We start from the raw sequence: 19,844 nt of genomic DNA, 5'->3' as shown, positions 1-19,844 counted from the left end.
GTTTACTAAGTAAACAGGGAGGGAGAACAAAGGACACAAAATCATTTCTTATCACAGTTTATTCACAAAGGTACACATTCCGGGTATCGGATGAATGGAAGTACACTGGATGGTACTTAAAATTACACAACGACTTTATATTGGACCATCCGACTTAAATCGACTATTATTACCCTCGCCAGAGGAGAGGGTATTGCATTTGGGTCCATTTGTTTGTTACTTGGCCCAAAAAAAATATTGTTTTGCAAGTATATTGATCGGTGTGTGTGTGTGTGTGTGTGTGTGTGTGTGTGTGTGTGTGTGTGTGTGTGTGTGTGTGTGTGTGTGTGTGTGTGTGTGTGTGTGTGTGTGTGTGTGTGTGTGTGTGTGTGTGTGTTTGTCTGTCCGCTCACTTATACTTGCCTACAGGTCACACTTTTGAACCGATCTTCACCAAACTTCACCAAATAGTAGAGTTCGTGGTCCGACAACATCCTATACATTTTTGGGGTCAAAAGGTCAACATAGGCCAAAGGTCAACCACGTTTTTCAAATTTCTAAAATCCTCAATTTTCATCCGATTGACTTGAAATTTCAATAGTATATACATATCGTCTAACTTGGTTCGACCACCAACTTTATTTGAGATCAGCATAGGCCAAAAGGTCAACATAGGCCAAAGGTCAACAACCATTTCAAATTTCTAAAATCCTCAATTTTCATCCGATTGACTTGAAATTTGAATAGGGTTTACATATCGGCTTACTGAATTCAACCATCAACTATTTTTGAGATCAGCTTACACCAAAAGGTCAACATAGGCCAAATGTCAACAACTTTTTTCAAATTTCTAAAATCCTCAATTTTCATCCGATTGACTTGAAATTTGAATAGGGTTTACATATCGGCTTACTGAATTCAACCACCAACTATTTTTTAGATGAGTGTAGGCCAAAAGGTCAACGTAGGCCGAAGGTCAACCACTTTTTTTTAAATTTCTAAAACCGTGAAATTTTCATCCAATTGACTTGAAATTTGAAGAGGATTTAGATGTCAGCTAACTTAATTCAACCACCAACTATTTTTGAGATCAGTATAGTCCAAAAGGTCAACATAGGCCAAAGGTCAACAACAATTTCAAATTTTTAAAATCCTCAATTTTCATCCGATTCACTTGAAATTTGAATGGGGTTTACATATCAGTAAACTGAATTCAACCACCAACTATTTTTTAAGATCACCATAGGTCAAAGGTCAACAACAATTTAAATTTTCTAAAATCCCCAATTTTCATCCGATTCACTTGAAATTTGAATGGGATTTCCATATCAGTTAACTGAATTCAACTAACAACTATTTTTGAGATCGGCATAGGCCAAAAGGTCAAAATCGGCAGCCATAGCTTCTGTTGCATTCATTGAGAGCTTTGGAAGTTGTATTTATCATTTTTTTTATCATGGAGATTATCATGTAACTGTCATCCTGGTGTGCAGTCCTGAACCTCCAAAGCCAAAGTTGCAGGAAGTACCCTGGAATGAGCAGGATTCTGCTCTTCACCATCTCACTGAGGTTTCCTTCCAAGCTTTTGTGGATGAACACCCATCTACTCTGGTCATGTTCTACGCACCCTGTGAGTTCAGGAGTAATGATTCTTCACAAACAAAAAAAAAATGCAGGTTTTTCCAAAACTTTGTCAAAGAGCCATATTTTCCCATTGCATCCATGTTTTGTTGGTTTAAGCTGTCTCAGTAGTTTCTTGGTATCTAAACAGAGAATGTTCATAAAACAGGTTGAAATAGATAACTAAATACTAGTATTTACTCGTGCTTCTTTTGAAGTCTCCTCTCTGTTTTATAATACTCATCGTTTTAATCTTCTTCACCGTCCAGTATCTGCTCTGCTGTTTGACATTGAGGCCTCTCTTGTGTCTTCTGGGGATGATGGGGGTGATGTGGAGTGATGGGGTGATGTGGATTGTCATTTTGGGCATTTCATTCTTTCTTCTGGCAAAAGTATGGTGGATGAGGAAGTCATTTGGATTTCGATGCTTTAAGGTGTTTTAATGTGTTGAGCTGTTTTATGCCGTGTTTGATTGGAGTTGTGATGTTCTTTATTTGGGCCTGTCAGCAATTCATTCTGTCAATCGAGTATGAATGAAATTGATGTGCCTAGAGATGTGTGTAAGGTGTGCACAGAGGGAGCTGCAGATGGAGGAAATGTTGAGTTGGATCTTGGAGACGGCGTGAAGCTGGAAGGTGTGAAAACATTTTGTTACCTCGGAGACATGCTGAATGGAGAAGGTGGATCAGACTCGGCAACGGTTGCTCGAGTGAGATGTGCATGGAAGAAGTTTCGGGAACTGAGTGGCGTGCTGACGAGGAGGCGAGTGTCGTTGAAGCTGAAGGGAAAGGTGTATGCTGCATGTGTGAGAAGTGTTATGATTTATGGGAGCGAGACATGGGTAATGAACGTAGAGCAGCAACGAAGGTTGGAAAGGGTGGAAATGCGAATGGTTCGACGGATGTGCGGAGTATCGTTGAGAGAGAGGAAGACAAATGATGAATTGCGAAAGATGACGGGAATAGAGCCTGTGATTGATGCTGTGAAGAGGAACAGATTGAGATGATTTGGTCATGTGTTGAGGAAGGATGAAAGTGACTGGTTGAGAAGAGTGATGGAAATGAATGTAGAAGGAAGTAGAGGACGGGGAAGACCGAGAAAGACTTGGCTAAAGATGGTGGAAGAAGAAATGCGGGCGAGGGGGTTAACAAGGAGAGATGCAAAAAATAGGGCAAAATGGAGAAAATTGTCATGGGGTCCGCAAGGCTAATCCCCGCTCTAGCAGGGAAATTGGCCTTAAAATGCTGTGTGTGTGTGTGTGTGTGTGTGTGTGTGTGTGTGTGTGTGTGTGTGTGTGTGTGTGTGTGTGTGTGTGTGTGTGTGTGTGTGTGTGTGTGTGTGTGTGTGTGTGTGTGTGTGTGTGTGTGTGTGTGTGTGTGTGTGTGTGTGTGTGTGTGTTGTATGAATGAATGAATGAATGAATGAAATGTTTTTTTTGTTGAACACCTCGTATCTTCTCCATATGATTTTATTGTTTTTTGTTGTTTTTTACAGGTACGCTCTTTAATGAGCCTTCATTTTGTCATATTGGCCACGTTTGTGTTAAGTGAAGTAATTTTGGAACTTGTTTATTTGAGCTATTGCGAACTGTGGACCTTTTCCAACTAATTTTGTTGGAAGAAGAGAACTTCCAAGCAGATATTGTGGGTTGGTCATTTTGATTCTAATGGTGTTTTTGATACTTTTAGGGTGTGGACACTGTAAGAAGATGAAACCAGAGTTTGAAGAAGCTGCAGCTACACTCAATACACAAGAAGGGGTATTTTTTGTCTTTACTTTATTAATCAAGCACAGATAGTGTGATTCGCAATGACTAATGAGCCAAAGAGATGAACTGGTGAGCCGACTTGCCCAGACATTTCTTGGTTGAAACAAGAAAGACCGCAAGCACTGTGGTCACAACCTGCGGCAAAATCTGCTTACGAGCCGATTGGGAAACTCGCCTTTAAAGCACTCTTAAAAGATGAACAGCGTGATTGGGAAACACACATTTAGTGCGCTATTAAAATATTTATCTCGACATCTCTCACCATGTGTGTATCCTGCAAACGCATGCATAATTGACTCACACATGAAGAGAAAGTTGAATGGTGTGCGCCACTGTATCTGCCACTGGACTGCATCTAATATCACAGCACATAACTTATCATTGAAAATCCAAGGGGGGAGTGCGCACCACCTGCACCTCTCTTGCACCTCTCCTGGCTCCACCTATGCACGTGGTTGCCCAAAACCCAGTAACATTTCGTTGGTGTTTCCATTTTTTTGTGCACGGCCTGTATATCTAAGGAAGAATCAATTGTTCAAATCGATCAAAGAATTGAAGGAATCAACAGTTCCACCAAATAAGTCAAAATATTTGAAAAAAATCAAATTTTCATTTTATCGGTACTCAATACTATTTAACTCCCCTTATACTGTCTGTATTTTGCACAGAAATAAATAGAGGATTGTATAAATAATTGTGAAGTAGGATAAAGGTGATTGAGCATGTTAGAAACAAAGTTTCTCTCATGGTGTCAATAGGTAGATCGTACTGAAAGGTAATGGTTATGGGTATGTTCGTTCTCCACTTGAAGTCATATGTAACCATGCAGCTGGGTTCGACCGGGTAAGGTGGGTACAGAGAGCGATGGGTTTGGGACACAAGATTCTGAGGCAAACACAGAGTTGAGGCATTCATCTTTTTCACGAGCAAGGTCAGTTGTGTAGCCGTTTGAGGTAAGGGAGGGGATGCACAGATTTGATGAGACACTACCTGGATTTGAAGGAGGGAGACAGGTTTAAGAGTTCAGTCTTGAGAGTAGATAGATATTGTTATCTGGCTCTCCTGAGGGTGGACACACACTTGTTCCGAGCTTTGTGAAAGGAAATGAGATTTCCTTCAGTTGGATTTGCCTTCGATGAGGCGAAGGCAAGTTGTTTCAGGGCAACTGCCTCACCACAATATTTAGTGTACCATGGATGGGAGGAAGGATAAGACAACTGAAGACAGGATGGCATAAATCTGTGCATGAGAGAGAGCAGTTTGCTTTGGAAGAATTCCCACGAAGAATTTATGTCAGAGGTGGTAGAGATGGGAGACCAGTCCAGATGATTGATGGCTGCTTGAAGACCGTGCCAGTTGGCCTGAGTGAAATGCCAGACTCGTCGGCGCTGAGGAGGCTCTTTGAGAACGGCCAGAGATGTCCACTTTAACAAGCAATTGATCTGATAAACCGATTGGAGCAGATTAAGAACAGCAGACATTAGTTGGGAAGTTAGTCATAACCAAAAACCAAAAACACCATAGCCAAAAAAAATCCGTTGCTCATAAAAAAATTTGATGCAATTTTAGAATTGAACTTTGCTGGAATGGACATAATATTTTCCATTAAGAAAACTCAAGATGGTGTTCATGGTTCATGCAAGCTGTACGTAGAGGCCTTGTTTAAATTGTTTAAAAAAAAAAAGATTTGCAAAGTGTTTTCAATATCTGCCATATCCACACAGAGGGATACTCCTTTTTTTGCCTCTGCCAACAGAGTCCTGGTGTTTTGGCAGCAGTGGACGCCTCAGTACACCGAGACCTTGCCACCCAATTTTCCGTCTCTGGCTTCCCCACCATAAAATACTTTCAGAATGGCAAAGATACCTACACACTACCAGAGCTACGAAGCAAAGACCGCGTCATCGAATGGATGCATGAGTAAATAGTTTTGTTGGTTCTTCTTGCTTTTACATAGTGGTTCAACAATAACCTGCACTTTTTATTGCAGAACATATGAAACGAGAATGACACTCGGTAGAGTGCATACCTCCATCAAGCTGAACAGTTTATGGTTTCTATCTCACTGATAGGCCGAATCTGGATTCAGACCTGAACCAAAATCGAATGGGCTTGTTCTTGTCACCTAACCAACTCATCCCCCAATATTATTCATAACTCGTCCATAACTGTTTGTAATATCATGTTATATATCGCTTTTAGCCCGATCTCTCGATGCTGAAGAAGCACTTCAAAAATTAAATCAATCTCGTATCCGAATCCATATTCAGATCTTCACCAAAATCGAATCGATTCGTCCTTGTCACACGCCCAACCTCTCCACCAAGTTTCATCCAAATCCGTCTATAACTTTTTGAGATATCTTGCCATATATCGGTTTTGTCCCTCTCTCTCAATGGTGAAGAATCACTTAAAAATTATACTAGCCGAATGCGGATCTTCACCAAATTCTAATCATGTCGTCCATGTCACATACATTACCTCTCTGCGAAATTTCATCCGAATCCGTCCGCAACTTTTTGAGATATCTTGTTCGCAAACAAACAGACAAATGAAAAATCATTCATAGAGCAACACTTGGCAAAACAGAACAAAGTAGAATGGCAATCAGTAGAGCATCCTTTTGACCCCCAAAATAATTAGTGGTTGAATTCAGTGACCTGATCTGCAAATCGTTTTCAAATTTTTAGTTAATCGGATGAAAATTGACAATTTTAGAAATTTGGCCTATGTTGACCTTTTGGCCTATGTTGACCTCAAAAAAAATAGCTGGTGGTTGGTTTCAGCAAGCTGATATGCAAATCCTATTCAGATTTAAAGTCAATCGGATGAAAATTGAGGATTTTAGAAATTTGATAATAGTGGTTGGCCTGAGGCCTATGTTGATCTCAACAATATTTGGTGGTTGAATTCAGTTCGCTGATATGAAAGTCCTATTCAAATTTCAAGTAAATCGGATGAAAATTGAGGATTTTAGAAATTTGAAAAGGTTGTTGACCTCAAAAATATATAGGATTTGTCCAACCGCGAACTCTACCATTTAGTGAAGTTTATTGAAGATCGGTTTAAAATTGTGACCTGCAGGCAAGATTAAGTGAGCGGACAGACAAACACACACACAAACTGGAGTGATAAACATACTTGTCAAAAAAATATACATTTGCCAAGTAACGAACACACAGACAGACAAACAGACAGACAGGGTTGAAAACATAACCTCATCCACCTTTGGTAGTGGAGGTAATGAGAACAACACTCGGTCGAGCGCATACCTCCACCAGGCTGGTTTTTTTTTTTTTTTTTTTTTTTTTTTTTTGTATACAAGATCGAGGCTCGTGAAAGAGCGAACATTAATCACACAGAAAGACAAACAGATACACAAAACAAATAACATCGGGAGCGGTAGACAAGATGGGGAGAGAGGGGGAAGGACACAAACACAACATTTGAGAGCAGGGACCGAGAGACATGGAGACATCGAGAGAACTGTGGGAGGGAGAGGGCTTTGGGGGGGAGGCATGGGAAGGGGGGGGGGTGGGAGAGGTATAAAACATATGGACACTGCCAAGACTTCCAGGAAAGAAGTTGGAATTTCAAACAAGGTGGATCTGGGGTGAATTAGTGGGGGTAGAAAAGATCAAGGTTTTGGATGGGGGAAGATAAGAGATGGTGGTGAACAGCTGTTTTGAAGACCTGGAGGGAGGAGTGTGATTGAAGTGAGTGTGGGAGTTTGTTCCAGAGGTGGGAGAAAAGAGGAATGAAAGAGTGAAGGTGAGCAGAGAGCCGAGATTTCGGCAGTTTAACCATCAAAGGGTGGCTGGCAGATCTTGTGCGACCTGTAGGAATATTTGGGGGACAGAGCACAGAGAGAGCTGGGGGAGCAAGGCCGGAGAGGAGTCGGTAGAAGACAGAAAGACCACCTACCTGCCTGCGGTGAGTGAGTGAAAGGCCCTCAGAGATAGCTTCATCGCGGGAGATTCCAATGATTCTGAAAGCTTTGGATTCAACAGCGTGAAGCCGAGCCAGGTGTGAGGCAGGAGCACCGGCCCATAGGGGAGAACAGTATTCCATTGAGCTGCGGATGAAAGCCTTGTATGTGGTGAGGAGCTCAGGTGTGCCTAGGAAGGACTTCGCACGACGGAGGATGCCCAGTCGGCGACTGGCTTTGGAGGCCAGCTTGGAAAGGTGGTTTTCCCAAGAAAGATCATGGCAGATGGTGAGACCCAAAAGCTTGAGCGACAGAACTTCTTGGAGAGGATTGTTGAGAAAGTAGATGGGAGGGTTGTCCAGTCGATCTTTTCGGAGAGACATAGTAAGAGTGTGAGATTTGTCAGGATTGAAAGACATGTTCCACATGTTTGACCAGTCTGTGATTTTGTCCAGGTCTTCAGAGAGTGAGGAGGCTGCAGACTGCCGATCTGAGGGAAGAGGAATGGAGCGGCAGAGAGTGGAGTCATCAGCAAAGAGATACAGAGGATTTTCCAGAGAGTCGGAGAGATCATTGATAAAGACCAGAAAAAGCACAGGGCCCAGCACACTGCCTTGGGGAACTCCAGCCTGAACGGGAAGGGGAGATGAGAGAAATCCATTCAGGGCCACACGTTGACTACGACCAGAGAGGAAGTCCGCAAGCCATGCATGGAGATTTCCATGGATACCATAGGAGGAGAGTTTGGTGAGCAGAGCTGGGTGCCAGACCGTATCGAAGGCACGTGATATGTCAAGGGAGACAGCTCTGATTTCCTGTTTGGCATTGAGGACCTCCATCCATTGTTGAGACAGCAGAAGCAGCATGTCCAGATTAGAGTGACCTGGTCTGAAACCAAATTGATGATCAGAGATCAAGCCATTGGAGAAGAGGAAAGATTTCATATCCGAAGCAATGATGGATTCCATGACTTTGCTGATAATTGGGAGCAGGCTGATTGGTCTGTAGTTGCAAGGATCTGTTTTTGCACCTTTTTTGTGTAAAGCAGTAATGTTTGCTGATTTCCAGGATGCTGGCAGATGACCTTGAGCAAAAGATAGGGTGAAAAGAACAGAGAGAGGGTGAGATAGAGCGGCAGAGCAGGATTTTAGGACCCGTGGGCTGATGCCATCTGGTCCAGTTGCAGAATCAGAGTCGAGGTTTGACAAAAACTCCTCCACCTTGTCAGGAGAGAAGGTCACAGAGTCCAGGAGCAGTTTGGTTCGACTGGGAAAGGTGGGAACAGAGAGAGATGGGTTTGGGACTAAGGATTTTGAGGCAAACACAGAGTTGAGGCATTCGGCTTTGTCACGTGCGATGTCAACTGTGTGGCCATTTGAGGTAAGGGAGGGGATGGAGGGGGAACAAACACCAGAAACGGATTTGACCAGATGCCACCAGGATTTTGAGGAAGGAGACAGGTTTGAGAGTTCATTCTTGAGTGAGGAGAGATAGTGCTTCCTGGCACTCCTGAGGGTAGACACACACTTGTTCCGAGCTTGGTGGAAGGAACTGAGATTTCCTTCAGTTGGATTAGCCTTCCAAGAGGCAAAGGCAAGTTGTTTCAGGGCAACTGCCTCACCACAAGATTCAGTGTACCATGGACGGGAGGAAGGGTAAGACAACTGAAGGCGAGATGGGATAAATCTGTGCATGAGAGAGATCAGTTTGCTTTGGAAGAATTCCCAGGAAGAATTGATGTCAGAGGCAGTGGAGATGGGAGACCAATCCAGATGATTGATGGCTGCTTGAAGACCGTGCCAGTTGGCCTGAGTGAAATGCCAGACTCGTCGACGCTGAGGAGGCTCTCTGAGAATGGTCAGAGAGATGTCCACTTTGACAAGCACATGATCAGAAGAGCCGATTGGAGCAGAAGAAGAGCAGCAGACATTTTCAGGGAAGTTTGTCATAACCAAATCCAGAAGAGAAGATGCTCCGTTGACTGAGATCCGGGTCGGGAAATTGACAGATTGTGTCAGTCCCAGTGAGTCGCAGAAGTCCTTTGCTGAAGAGCCATGGCTGGTGAGAGAGGTACCCACACCCAGCCAACTGGCATGGTGACAATTGAAATCACCACATATGAGGAAGAGAGAGTTGGGATGGGTAGATAGAAGTTGGTCCATATTATCAGACAGTGAGATGTAGATGGAGTCATCGCTGATTGGTGGACGGTACAACACACATATGAACAAAAGGTGGGAGCGAAGGGGAAGCCGTAGCCAAAGGTATTCCTGGGGGTGAGGTGGAGAGAGGGCAGTGGAGGGCGAGTGAGGAAGAGAGTTTTTTATAAAGATAGCAACCCCACCTCCAGGACGAGGCTCAGGTCTATCATACCGGAGGAGGGAGTAACCTGGGAGAGACACCAAGGCATCAGAGACATCATGAAGGAGGAAAGTTTCTGTTAAGCAGATCACATCTGGTTTGTCAGAAGCAACCTGTATGGAGAGGTCAGTCAAGTTTGAGCGAAGGTCCCGGATGTTTGAGGTCCATACCGTTAATGAAGAGGAAGGGGGAGCATCGGGTCCAGAACAGGGGGGGGGGGGGAGGGGTAGGGTAAGATGTGGAAGAGGAGGAAGAGGTAGGGAGAGCTGTTGAAGGTGTGTCAGAGATTTCAGAATAGCTTGGAGAAAGGGAAGAATGGGGCGGACAAAAGGTTTGATGGAGATTGGGTGAGGCACAGTGAGGTGTTATTTGAGGAGGGGGAAGAGCAAGGCAGAAGGTTTGGGGAGATGAAGGTGAAAGTTGGAAGGAGGAAGAAGCAGGGAGGATGCTTTGAGGAGGAGGGGTGAGAGGGGAGTCTAGGAGGGGAGGAGCGAGGGAGAGTCTCGGAGGGGAGGGGTGTGGGGGGAGTTTAGGAGGGAGGGGAGGGAAGGGGCAAGGGGGGAGATTTGAAAGGGATGGGTGATGGGGAGGATTTGGAGGGGAGGGGTGAGATTGGATTTTGAAAAGTGTACGATTCATGGGAAACGAACATTTTTTGCAAAATGAGTTTGAGACCTTCGAGTCAAAAATACGTTTGAGGACACTGGAGGAGGGATGGAGTTCTGGATAGTTTAGGGAATGTAGAAAGGAGGAACTGTAAGAGATGGTATTATATATATTTTTTGGAATGAATAGATTTGGTGAGCAAGACGAAAGCATCCTTTTGTAGGAAAAGAAGAAAAGGGTGTTATAATATATGAGAGAAAATAGTTGTTCAGGGGAGAGATTATACATTTCTAACCGCGTGATCGCGAACGAAGAACGAACGAACAAAAAGAACAACAAATAAACGAATAAGACCTGGGAAGGAAATATTTTTTTTGGGGTTTTTTTTTTTTTTTTTTTTTTGTGAGTACAGATATTAAACAAGGAGGTACGGGGTGAACGACTGGTACGAAACAGAGAACGAAAATAATTTCAGCGCATTCGACGAATCGCTGAGAGAAAAACAAACCACAAGGTCGGAGACGGTACGGTAGTCTAAGCCTACGAGTACTAGGCCGCAGAATACTCGATACCATTAACCGACGATTGTGTATACATGTACGAAAAATTAGCACCGAAAATTTTCCAAAAGATACTCTATAGGTACATACACCGAAAGGATAGATACAGTCTCGACAAAAACACAATTGAGAAATATCACTTAGCTTCGAAAGCGTGAGCGCATGGAGCAGCTTCGAAAAGACGTGACCTCGCCGTTTGCATCTTGTATTCCACCGATAGGCCGGATCCTGATCCGGATCTGAACCAAAATATAATCAGCATGTTCTTGTCACCTTCACAACTCATCCACCAAGTTTTGTCTGAATCCGTACACAACTTTTTGAAATGTCATGCTTTATATCGTTTTTGACCCCGTTTCTCAATGGTGAAGAATCACTTTTAAAATTTTAAACTTCTCGTATTCAGATGCGAATTTGGATCTTCACCGAAATCAAATCAATTCATCCTTGTCACACACCCAACCTGTCCACCATGTTTCGTCTTTTTTTTTCTTCTTTTTTTTTTGTATACAGAATCGAGGCTCGTGAAAGAGCTTATCTTATCACACGTGAAAAAGAGCATTTGTCACACAAAAAAATCAAACAGACAAACAAAGTATATAATAAGGGGAGCGGTAGACAAGATGGGGAGAGAAGGGGAACCACACAAACACAACATTTGAGAACAGGGACATCGGGAGATCTGTGGGAGGGAGGGGGCTTCGGGGGAGGAGGCGTGGGAAGGGGGGGGGGGGTGTGGGAGAAGTATAAAACACAAGGACACTGCAAGGACTTCCAGGAAAGAAGCTGGTATTTCAAAAAAGTAGATTTGGGGTGAAATTAGCAGGGGTAGAAAAGATCAAGGTTTTGGATAGGGGAAGATAAGAGATGGTGGTGAACAGCTGTTTTAAAGACCTGGAGGGAGGAGTGGGATTGAAGGGAGTGAGGGAGTTTGTTCCAGAGGCAGGAGAAAAGGGGAATGAAAGAGTGAAGGTGAGCAGAGAGTCTTGATTTTGGCAGTTTAACCATAAGAGGGTTGCTGGCAGATCTTGTGCGACCTGTAGGAATATTTGGGGGACAGAGCCCAGAGAGAGCTGGGGGGCAAGGCCGGAGAGGAGTCGGTAGAAGACGGAAAGACCACCAACCTGCCTGCGGTGAGTAAGTGAAAGGCCCTCGGAGTTAGCTTAATCGCGGGAGATTCCAATGATTCTGAAAGCTTTGGTTTCAACAGCGTGAAGCTGAGCTAGGTGTGAGGCAGGAGCACCAGCCCAGAGGGGAGAGCAGTATTCCATTGAGCTGCGGATGAAAGCCTTATATGTGGTGAGGAGCTCAGGTGTGCCAAGGAAGGACTTCGCACGACGAAGGATGCCCATTCGGCGACAGGCTTTGGATGCCAGATTGGAAATGAGGTTTTCCCAGGTAAGATCATGGCAAATAGTGAGACCCAAAAGCTTGAGTGACAGAACTTCTTGGAGAGGATTATTCAGAAAGTGGATGGGAGGGTTGTCCAGACGATCTTTTCGGAGAGACATAGTTAGAGTGAGATTTGTCAGGATTGAAAGACATGTTCCACTTGTTTGACCAGTCTATGATTTTGTCCAGGTCTGCAGAGAGTGAGGAGGCTGCAGACTGCCGATCTGAGGGATGAGGTATGAAGCGGCAGAGAGTGGAGTCATCAGAAAAGAGATAGAGTGTATTTTCCAGAGAGTCGGAGAGATCACTGATGAAAACCAGAAAAAGCACAGGGCCCAGAACACTACCTTTGGGAACTCCAGCCAGAACAGGAAGGGGAGATAAGAGAAATCCATTCAGGGCCACACGTTGACTATGACGAGAGAGGACGTCCACCAGCCATGCGTGGAGAAACACCTCAATCCCACACCTGAATCCGTCCGCAACTTTGAGATATCCTGCTCACAAACAAACAAACAGACAGGGGTGAAAACATAACCTCATCCAGCTTTGGTGGCAGAGGTAATCATCTATTTGATGCTGAAATTGTTATTGTCTACCCAGAATAAGCTATACAGGAAATGAAATCGACTTTGTTCCTAGTTTAAAATCGACTTTGTTCCTAGTTTAAAATCGACTTTGTTCCGAGTTTAAAATCGACCTTGTTCCTAGTTTAAAATCGACTTTGTTCCTCGTTTAAAATCGACTTTGTTCCTAGTTTAAAATCGACTTTGTTCCTCGTTTAAAATCGACTTTGTTCCTAGTTTAAAATCGACTTTGTTCCTAGTTTAAAATCGACTTTGTTCCTATTTTAAAATCGACTTTGTTCCTAGTTTAAAATCGACTTTGTTCCTATTTTAAAATCGACTTTGTTCGTAGTTTAAAATCGACTTTGTTCCTCGTTTAAAATCGACTTTGTTCCTAGTTTAAAATCGACTTTGTTCCTAGTTTAAAATCGACTTTGTTCCTCGTTTAAAAATCGACTTTGTTCCTATTTTAAAATCGACTTTGTTCCTAGTTTAAAATCGACTTTGTTCCTAGTTTAAAATCGACTTTGTTCCTATTTTAAAATCGACTTTGTTCCTAGTTTAAAATCGACTTTGTTCCTCGTTTAAAATCGACTTTGTTCCTAGTTTAAAATCGACTTTGTTCCTAGCTTACAATCGACTTTGTTCCTAGCTTACAATCGACTTTGTTCCTAGTTTAAAATCGACTTTGTTCGTAGTTTAAAATCGACTTTGTTCATAGTTTAAAATCGACTTTGTTCCTAGTTTAAAATCGACTTTGTTCCTCGTTTAAAATCGACTTTGTTCCTAGTTTAAAATCGACTTTGTTCCTAGCTTACAATCGACTTTGTTCCTAGCTTACAATCGACTTTGTTCCTAGTTTAAAATCGACTTTGTTCGTAGTTTAAAATCGACTTTGTTCATCGTTTAAAATCGACTTTGTTCCTAGTTTAAAATCGACTTTGTTCGTAGTTTAAAATCGACTTTGTTCCGAGCTTACAATCGACTTTGTTCCTAGTTTAAAATCGACTTTGTTCCAAGCTTACAATCGACTTTGTTCCTAGTTTAAAATCGACTTTGTTCCTAGTTTAAAATCGACTTTGTTCTTAGTTTAAAATCGACTTCGTTCCTCGTTTAAAATCGACTTTGTTCCTATTTTAAAATCGACTTTGTTCCTAGCTTAAAATCGACTTTGTTCCTATTTTAAAATCGACTTTGTTCCTATTTTAAAATCGACTTTGTTCCTAGTTTAAAATCGACTTTGTTCCGAGTTTAAAATCGACTTTGTTCCTAGCTTAAAATCTACTTTGTTCGTAGTTTAAAATCGACTTTGTTCCGAGCTTACAATCGACTTTGTTCCTAGATTAAAATCGACTTTGTTCCTAGTTTAAAATCTACTTTGTTCGTAGTTTAAAATCGACTTTGTTCCGAGCTTACAATCGACTTTGTTCCTAGTTTAAAATCGACTTTGTTCCTAGCTTACAATCGACTTTGTTCCTAGTTTCAAATCGACTTTGTTCCTAGTTTAAAATCGACTTTGTTCCGAGCTTACAATCGACTTTGTTCCTAGATTAAAATCGACTTTGTTCCTAGTTTAAAATCTACTTTGTTCGTAGTTTAAAATCGACTTTGTTCCGAGCTTACAATCGACCTTGTTCCTAGTTTAAAATCGACTTTGTTCCTAGCTTACAATCGACTTTGTTCCTAGTTTAAAATCGACTTTGTTCCTAGTTTAAAATCGACTTTGTTCCTAGTTTAAAATCGACTTTGTTCCTAGTTTAAAATCGACTTTGTTCCGAGTTTAAAATCGACTTTGTTCCTAGCTTAAAATCGACTTTGTTCCTTTTTTAAAATCGACTTTGTTCCTAGTTTAAAATCTACTTTGTTCGTAGTTTAAAATCGACTTTGTTCCGAGCTTACAATCGACTTTGTTCCTAGTTTAAAATCGACTTTGTTCCTAGCTTACAATCGACTTTGTTCCTAGTTTAAAATCGACTTTGTTCCTAGTTTAAAATCGACTTTGTTCCTCGTTTAAAATCGACTTTTTTCCTCGTTTAAAATCGACTTTGTTCCGAGTTTAAAATCGACTTTGTTCCTAGCTTAAAATCGACTTTGTTCCTTTTTTAAAATCGACTTTGTTCCTGTTTTAAAATCGACTTTGTTCCTATTTTAAAATCGACTTTGTTCCTGTTTTAAAATCGACTTTGTTCCTATTTTAAAATCGACTTTGTTCCTGTTTTAAAATCGACTTTGTTCCTATTTTAAAATCGACTTTGTTCCTCGTTTAAAATCGACTTTGTTCCTAGTTTAAAATCGACTTTGTTCCGAGTTTAAAATCGACTTTGTTCCTCGTTTAAAATCGACTTTGTTCCTAGTTTAAAATCGACTTTGTTCCTAGTTTAAAATCGACTTTGTTCCGAGTTTGAAATCGACTTTGTTCCTATTTTAAAATCGACTTTGTTCCTATTTTAAAATCGACTTTGTTCCTAGTTTAAAATCGACTTTGTTCCGAGTTTAAAATCGACTTTGTTCCTCGTTTAAAATCGACTTTGTTCCTCGTTTAAAATCGACTTTGTTCCTAGTTTAAAATCGACTTTGTTCCTAGTTTAAAATCGACTTTGTTCCTAGTTTAAAATCGACTTTGTTCCTTGTTTAAAATCGACTTTGTTCCTAGATTAAAATCGACTTTGTTCCTCGTTTAAAATCGACTTTGTTCCTATTTTAAAATCGACTTTGTTCCTAGTTTAAAATCGACTTTGTTCCTAGTTTAAAATCGACTTTGTTCGTAGTTTAAAATCGACTTTGTTCCTAGTTTAAAATAGACTTTGTTCCTTGCTTAAAATCGACTTTGTTCCTAGTTTAAAATCGACTTTGTTCCAAGATTAAAATCGACTTTGTTCCAAGATTAAAATCGACTTTGTTCCTAGTTTAAAATCGACTTTGTTCCTAGTTTAAAATCGACTTTGTTCCTCGTTTAAAATCGACTTTGTTCCTCGTTTAAAATCGACTTTGTTCCTAGATTAAAATCGACTTTGTTCCTAGTTTAAAATCGACTTTGTTCCTAGTTTAAAATCGACTTTGTTCCTAGTTTAAAATCGACTTTGTTCCTAGTTTAAAATCGACTTTGTTCGAAGTTTAAAATCGACTTTGTTCATAGTTTAAAATCGACTTTGTTCCTAGTTTAAAATCGACTTTGTTCCTTGCTTAAAATCGACTTTGTTCCTAGTTTAAAATAGACTTTGTTCCGAGTTTAAAATCGACTTTGTTCCTCGTTTAAAATCGACTTTGTTCGAAGTTTAAAATCGACTTTGTTCCTAGTTTAAAATCGACTTTGTTCCGAGTTTAAAATCGACTTTGTTCGTAGTTTAAAATCGACTTTGTTCCTAGTTTAAAATCGACTTTGTTCCTAGTTTAAAATAGACTTTGTTCCTTGCTTAAAATCGACTTTGTTCGTGGGTTTAAAATAGACTTTGTTCCTCGTTTAAAATCGACTTTGTTCCTAGCTTAAAATCGACTTTGTTCCTAGTTTAAAATCGACTTTGTTCCTAGTTTAAAATCGACTTTGTTCCTTGCTTAAAATCGACTTTGTTCCTAGTTTAAAATAGTCTTTGTTCCTCGTTTAAAATCGACTTTGTTCCTCGTTTAAAATCGACTTTGTTCCTCGTTTAAAATCGACTTTGTTCCTAGTTTAAAATCGACTTTGTTCCGAGTTTAAAATCGACTTTGTTCGTAGTTTAAAATCGACTTTGTTCCTAGTTTAAAATCGACTTTGTTCCTAGTTTAAAATAGACTTTGTTCCTTGCTTAAAATCGACTTTGTTCGTGGGTTTAAAATAGACTTTGTTCCTCGTTTAAAATCGACTTTGTTCCAAGCTTAAAATCGACTTTGTTCGTAGTTTAAAATCGACTTTGTTCCTAGTTTAAAATAGACTTTGTTCCTTGCTTAAAATCGACTTTGTTCCTAGTTTAAAATCGACTTTGTTCCTCGTTTAAAATCGACTTTGTTCCAAGATTAAAATCGACTTTGTTCCTAGTTTAAAATCGACTTTGTTCCTAGTTTAAAATCGACTTTGTTCCTCGTTTAAAATCGACTTTGTTCCTCGTTTAAAATCGACTTTGTTCCTAGATTAAAATCGACTTTGTTCCTAGTTTAAAATCGACTTTGTTCCTAGTTTAAAATCGACTTTGTTCCTAGTTTAAAATCGACTTTGTTCCTAGTTTAAAATCGACTTTGTTCGAAGTTTAAAATCGACTTTGTTCCTAGTTTAAAATCGACTTTGTTCCGAGTTTAAAATCGACTTTGTTCATAGTTTAAAATCGACTTTGTTCCTAGTTTAAAATCGACTTTGTTCCTTGCTTAAAATCGACTTTGTTCCTAGTTTAAAATAGACTTTGTTCCGAGTTTAAAATCGACTTTGTTCCTCGTTTAAAATCGACTTTGTTCGAAGTTTAAAATCGACTTTGTTCCTAGTTTAAAATCGACTTTGTTCCGAGTTTAAAATCGACTTTGTTCGTAGTTTAAAATCGACTTTGTTCCTAGTTTAAAATCGACTTTGTTCCTAGTTTAAAATAGACTTTGTTCCTTGCTTAAAATCGACTTTGTTCGTGGGTTTAAAATAGACTTTGTTCCTCGTTTAAAATCGACTTTGTTCCTAGCTTAAAATCGACTTTGTTCCTAGTTTAAAATCGACTTTGTTCCTAGTTTAAAATCGACTTTGTTCCTTGCTTAAAATCGACTTTGTTCCTAGTTTAAAATAGTCTTTGTTCCTCGTTTAAAATCGACTTTGTTCCTCGTTTAAAATCGACTTTGTTCGAAGTTTAAAATCGACTTTGTTCCTAGTTTAAAATCGACTTTGTTCCGAGTTTAAAATCGACTTTGTTCGTAGTTTAAAATCGACTTTGTTCCTAGTTTAAAATCGACTTTGTTCCTAGTTTAAAATAGACTTTGTTCCTTGCTTAAAATCGACTTTGTTCGTGGGTTTAAAATAGACTTTGTTCCTCGTTTAAAATCGACTTTGTTCCTAGCTTAAAATCGACTTTGTTCATAGTTTGAAACCGACTTTGTTCCTAGTTTAAAATCGACTTTGTTCCTAGTTTAAAATCGACTTTGTTCCTTGTTTAAAATCGACTTTGTTCCTATTTTAAAATCGACTTTGTTCCTAGTTTAAAATCGACTTTGTTCCTATTTTAAAATCGACTTTGTTCGTAGTTTAAAATCGACTTTGTTCCTCGTTTAAAATCGACTTTGTTCCTTCTTTAAAATCCACTTTGTTCCTAGCTTAAAATCGACTTTGTTCCTAGCTTAAAACCGACTTTGTTCCGAGTTTAAAACCAAGATGTTTCCCTGAACACGGGCAAGATCTGAACAACAATATCTTCTTTTTTTTAACTCATAATTTTGGGGCTCCCCTGAAGTTTGGGCCTTAGGCCCAGGCCTAGTTGGCCTATGCGGTATTCTGGTCGTGTGTGTGTGTGTGTGTGTGTGTGTGTGTGTGTGTGTGTGTGTGTGTGTGTGTGTGTGTGTGTGTGTGTGTGTGTGTGTGTGTGTGTGTGTGTGTGTGTGTGTGTGCATGCGTTAGGTGACTTAAAATGTACTAAACATTTACATTTTTGTTGGAAAGCCCTTTATTATATGTACATGTATATTTTCATGTATATACCTATGGGACAAGTCTTGTGCTGTCTGAAAACTCATGAATTCCTGTAACAAGTGATTCAATTTGAAATTTATCCTACAATCCTGTATCGCACCTTTAATTTTCCTTGCATTGCAGCCCCCAGCCTCCTCCACCACCCGAAGCTCCGTGGGATGAATTGGTGTCCAGCGTTGTGCATCTCACAGCCGATTCGTTCAGAGCCGTCCTGAAGAAGAAGAAGCATGGCCTAGTCATGTTTTATGCACCATGTGAGCTGGTAGCTCGGTGAACGATGAGTTGCTTCTTGTGTTCATTATTTTTTTTTCATGCTGCATTACTTTTCTTTAATTTTTGTTTTTTGTTTTTAACAAGTCAACTGTTCATTGTGTATACGGCCTGTCACACATGAGAAAATTGGGAAAGTGTGGAGGTTGGTGAAATGCGAGCGGAAAGAGAGGTTGGCAACGTGTTATCAAAATGCTACATTTTACCGTACAGGTGTTATGCACATAACCAAACTCTTTATCTTCTTGATTTAATTCTGCATGTTGGTTTCCTCTTTTATTTCTGTTATTTAACATATTTTTGTGTCCTCTGTTAATCGCAGGGTGCTTCCATTGCAAACAAGCCAAACCCCATTTTACCGCGGCAGCTGGACAACTAGAAGGTGATCGCAAGGTACTGATATTAGCGTCGAGGCCCACAGCCCAAGGGTGTAAAAATGTCCGATGCTATTCACCAAGACGACCATGCTGTGCATGAGACTGTGTCAGCAACATGATTCACCAAATGATTGGGGTGTTCTCGTTGAGTCAAGTGAGAGTGCTTTTCGGAGCATACGTACCAGATGGAGAGTTTGTATGCGATGCATTTACAGGCAACAGACCCAGTGTCTGTGCCCGGTAATCAATGTCTATCTGATGCTGTGAGTACCAGGGCATCCACTGCACAATGTTGGTTATATCTACCCTCATCCTTGGTGGTACTTGCTTCCACTACCAATCTTGGTTGTAATCCAAGTTGCTTGCATAAACACATGACTCGGTATTATAACTTCCTCTTTACTCCAATTAGCCAATGACGTGCAAATGCAGAATTGAAAACACCATCGGTTATGTATCCGATCCGAAGAACCATAATTTGTTAGAGTGTTGCTTCTGCCAAAGCAGTTTTTTGGCATGTGGGCATGCTGGGCGGTGTGCCATCCCTCTCCCAGCAGTAGCTAGGGCAGGAATTTGTACTTTGTCCATGGTGCCGGCAATAGCTCATCTACTCTTCACACAGGACACCGTTGGAGCTTTAATGTTCGCCAACTTTTGCCGGTAGACAGGACGCCAGTTTTATGTCCATCCGTCGGACGGAAGGAACAGGCATTGATGAAACACCCTGCCTGTGAAACACCGGGATGACAGTTTTTATCTGGGTTGGGATTTTTTTGTATTATATATAT

The 19,844-nt window shown here is 40.7% G+C and overlaps 1 protein-coding gene across 2 annotated transcripts in view; it reads left to right on the top strand.

The window, feature by feature from the left end:
- The window catches only part of LOC137433773 (protein disulfide-isomerase A5), a 489,740-nt gene that overhangs the window by 461,028 nt on the left and 8,868 nt on the right, over positions 1–19,844 (top strand). For both annotated transcript variants that reach the window (XM_078786121.1, XM_068126075.2), the window contains 5 exons: positions 1,473–1,609; positions 3,288–3,358; positions 5,124–5,287; positions 18,533–18,663; positions 19,002–19,072. In XM_078786121.1, coding sequence (XP_078642247.1) covers positions 1,473–1,609; positions 3,288–3,358; positions 5,124–5,287; positions 18,533–18,663; positions 19,002–19,072 — 574 coding nt within the window. The remainder of the gene's footprint in view (positions 1–1,472; positions 1,610–3,287; positions 3,359–5,123; positions 5,288–18,532; positions 18,664–19,001; positions 19,073–19,844) is intronic.

The sequence above is a fragment of the Myxine glutinosa genome, chromosome 10 (genome assembly GCF_964187855.1).
Source record: "Myxine glutinosa chromosome 10, kmMyxGlut1.1, whole genome shotgun sequence".
NCBI classification, from domain to species: domain Eukaryota; kingdom Metazoa; phylum Chordata; class Myxini; order Myxiniformes; family Myxinidae; genus Myxine; species Myxine glutinosa.
This window is presented reverse-complemented; position numbering and strand designations above follow the sequence as displayed.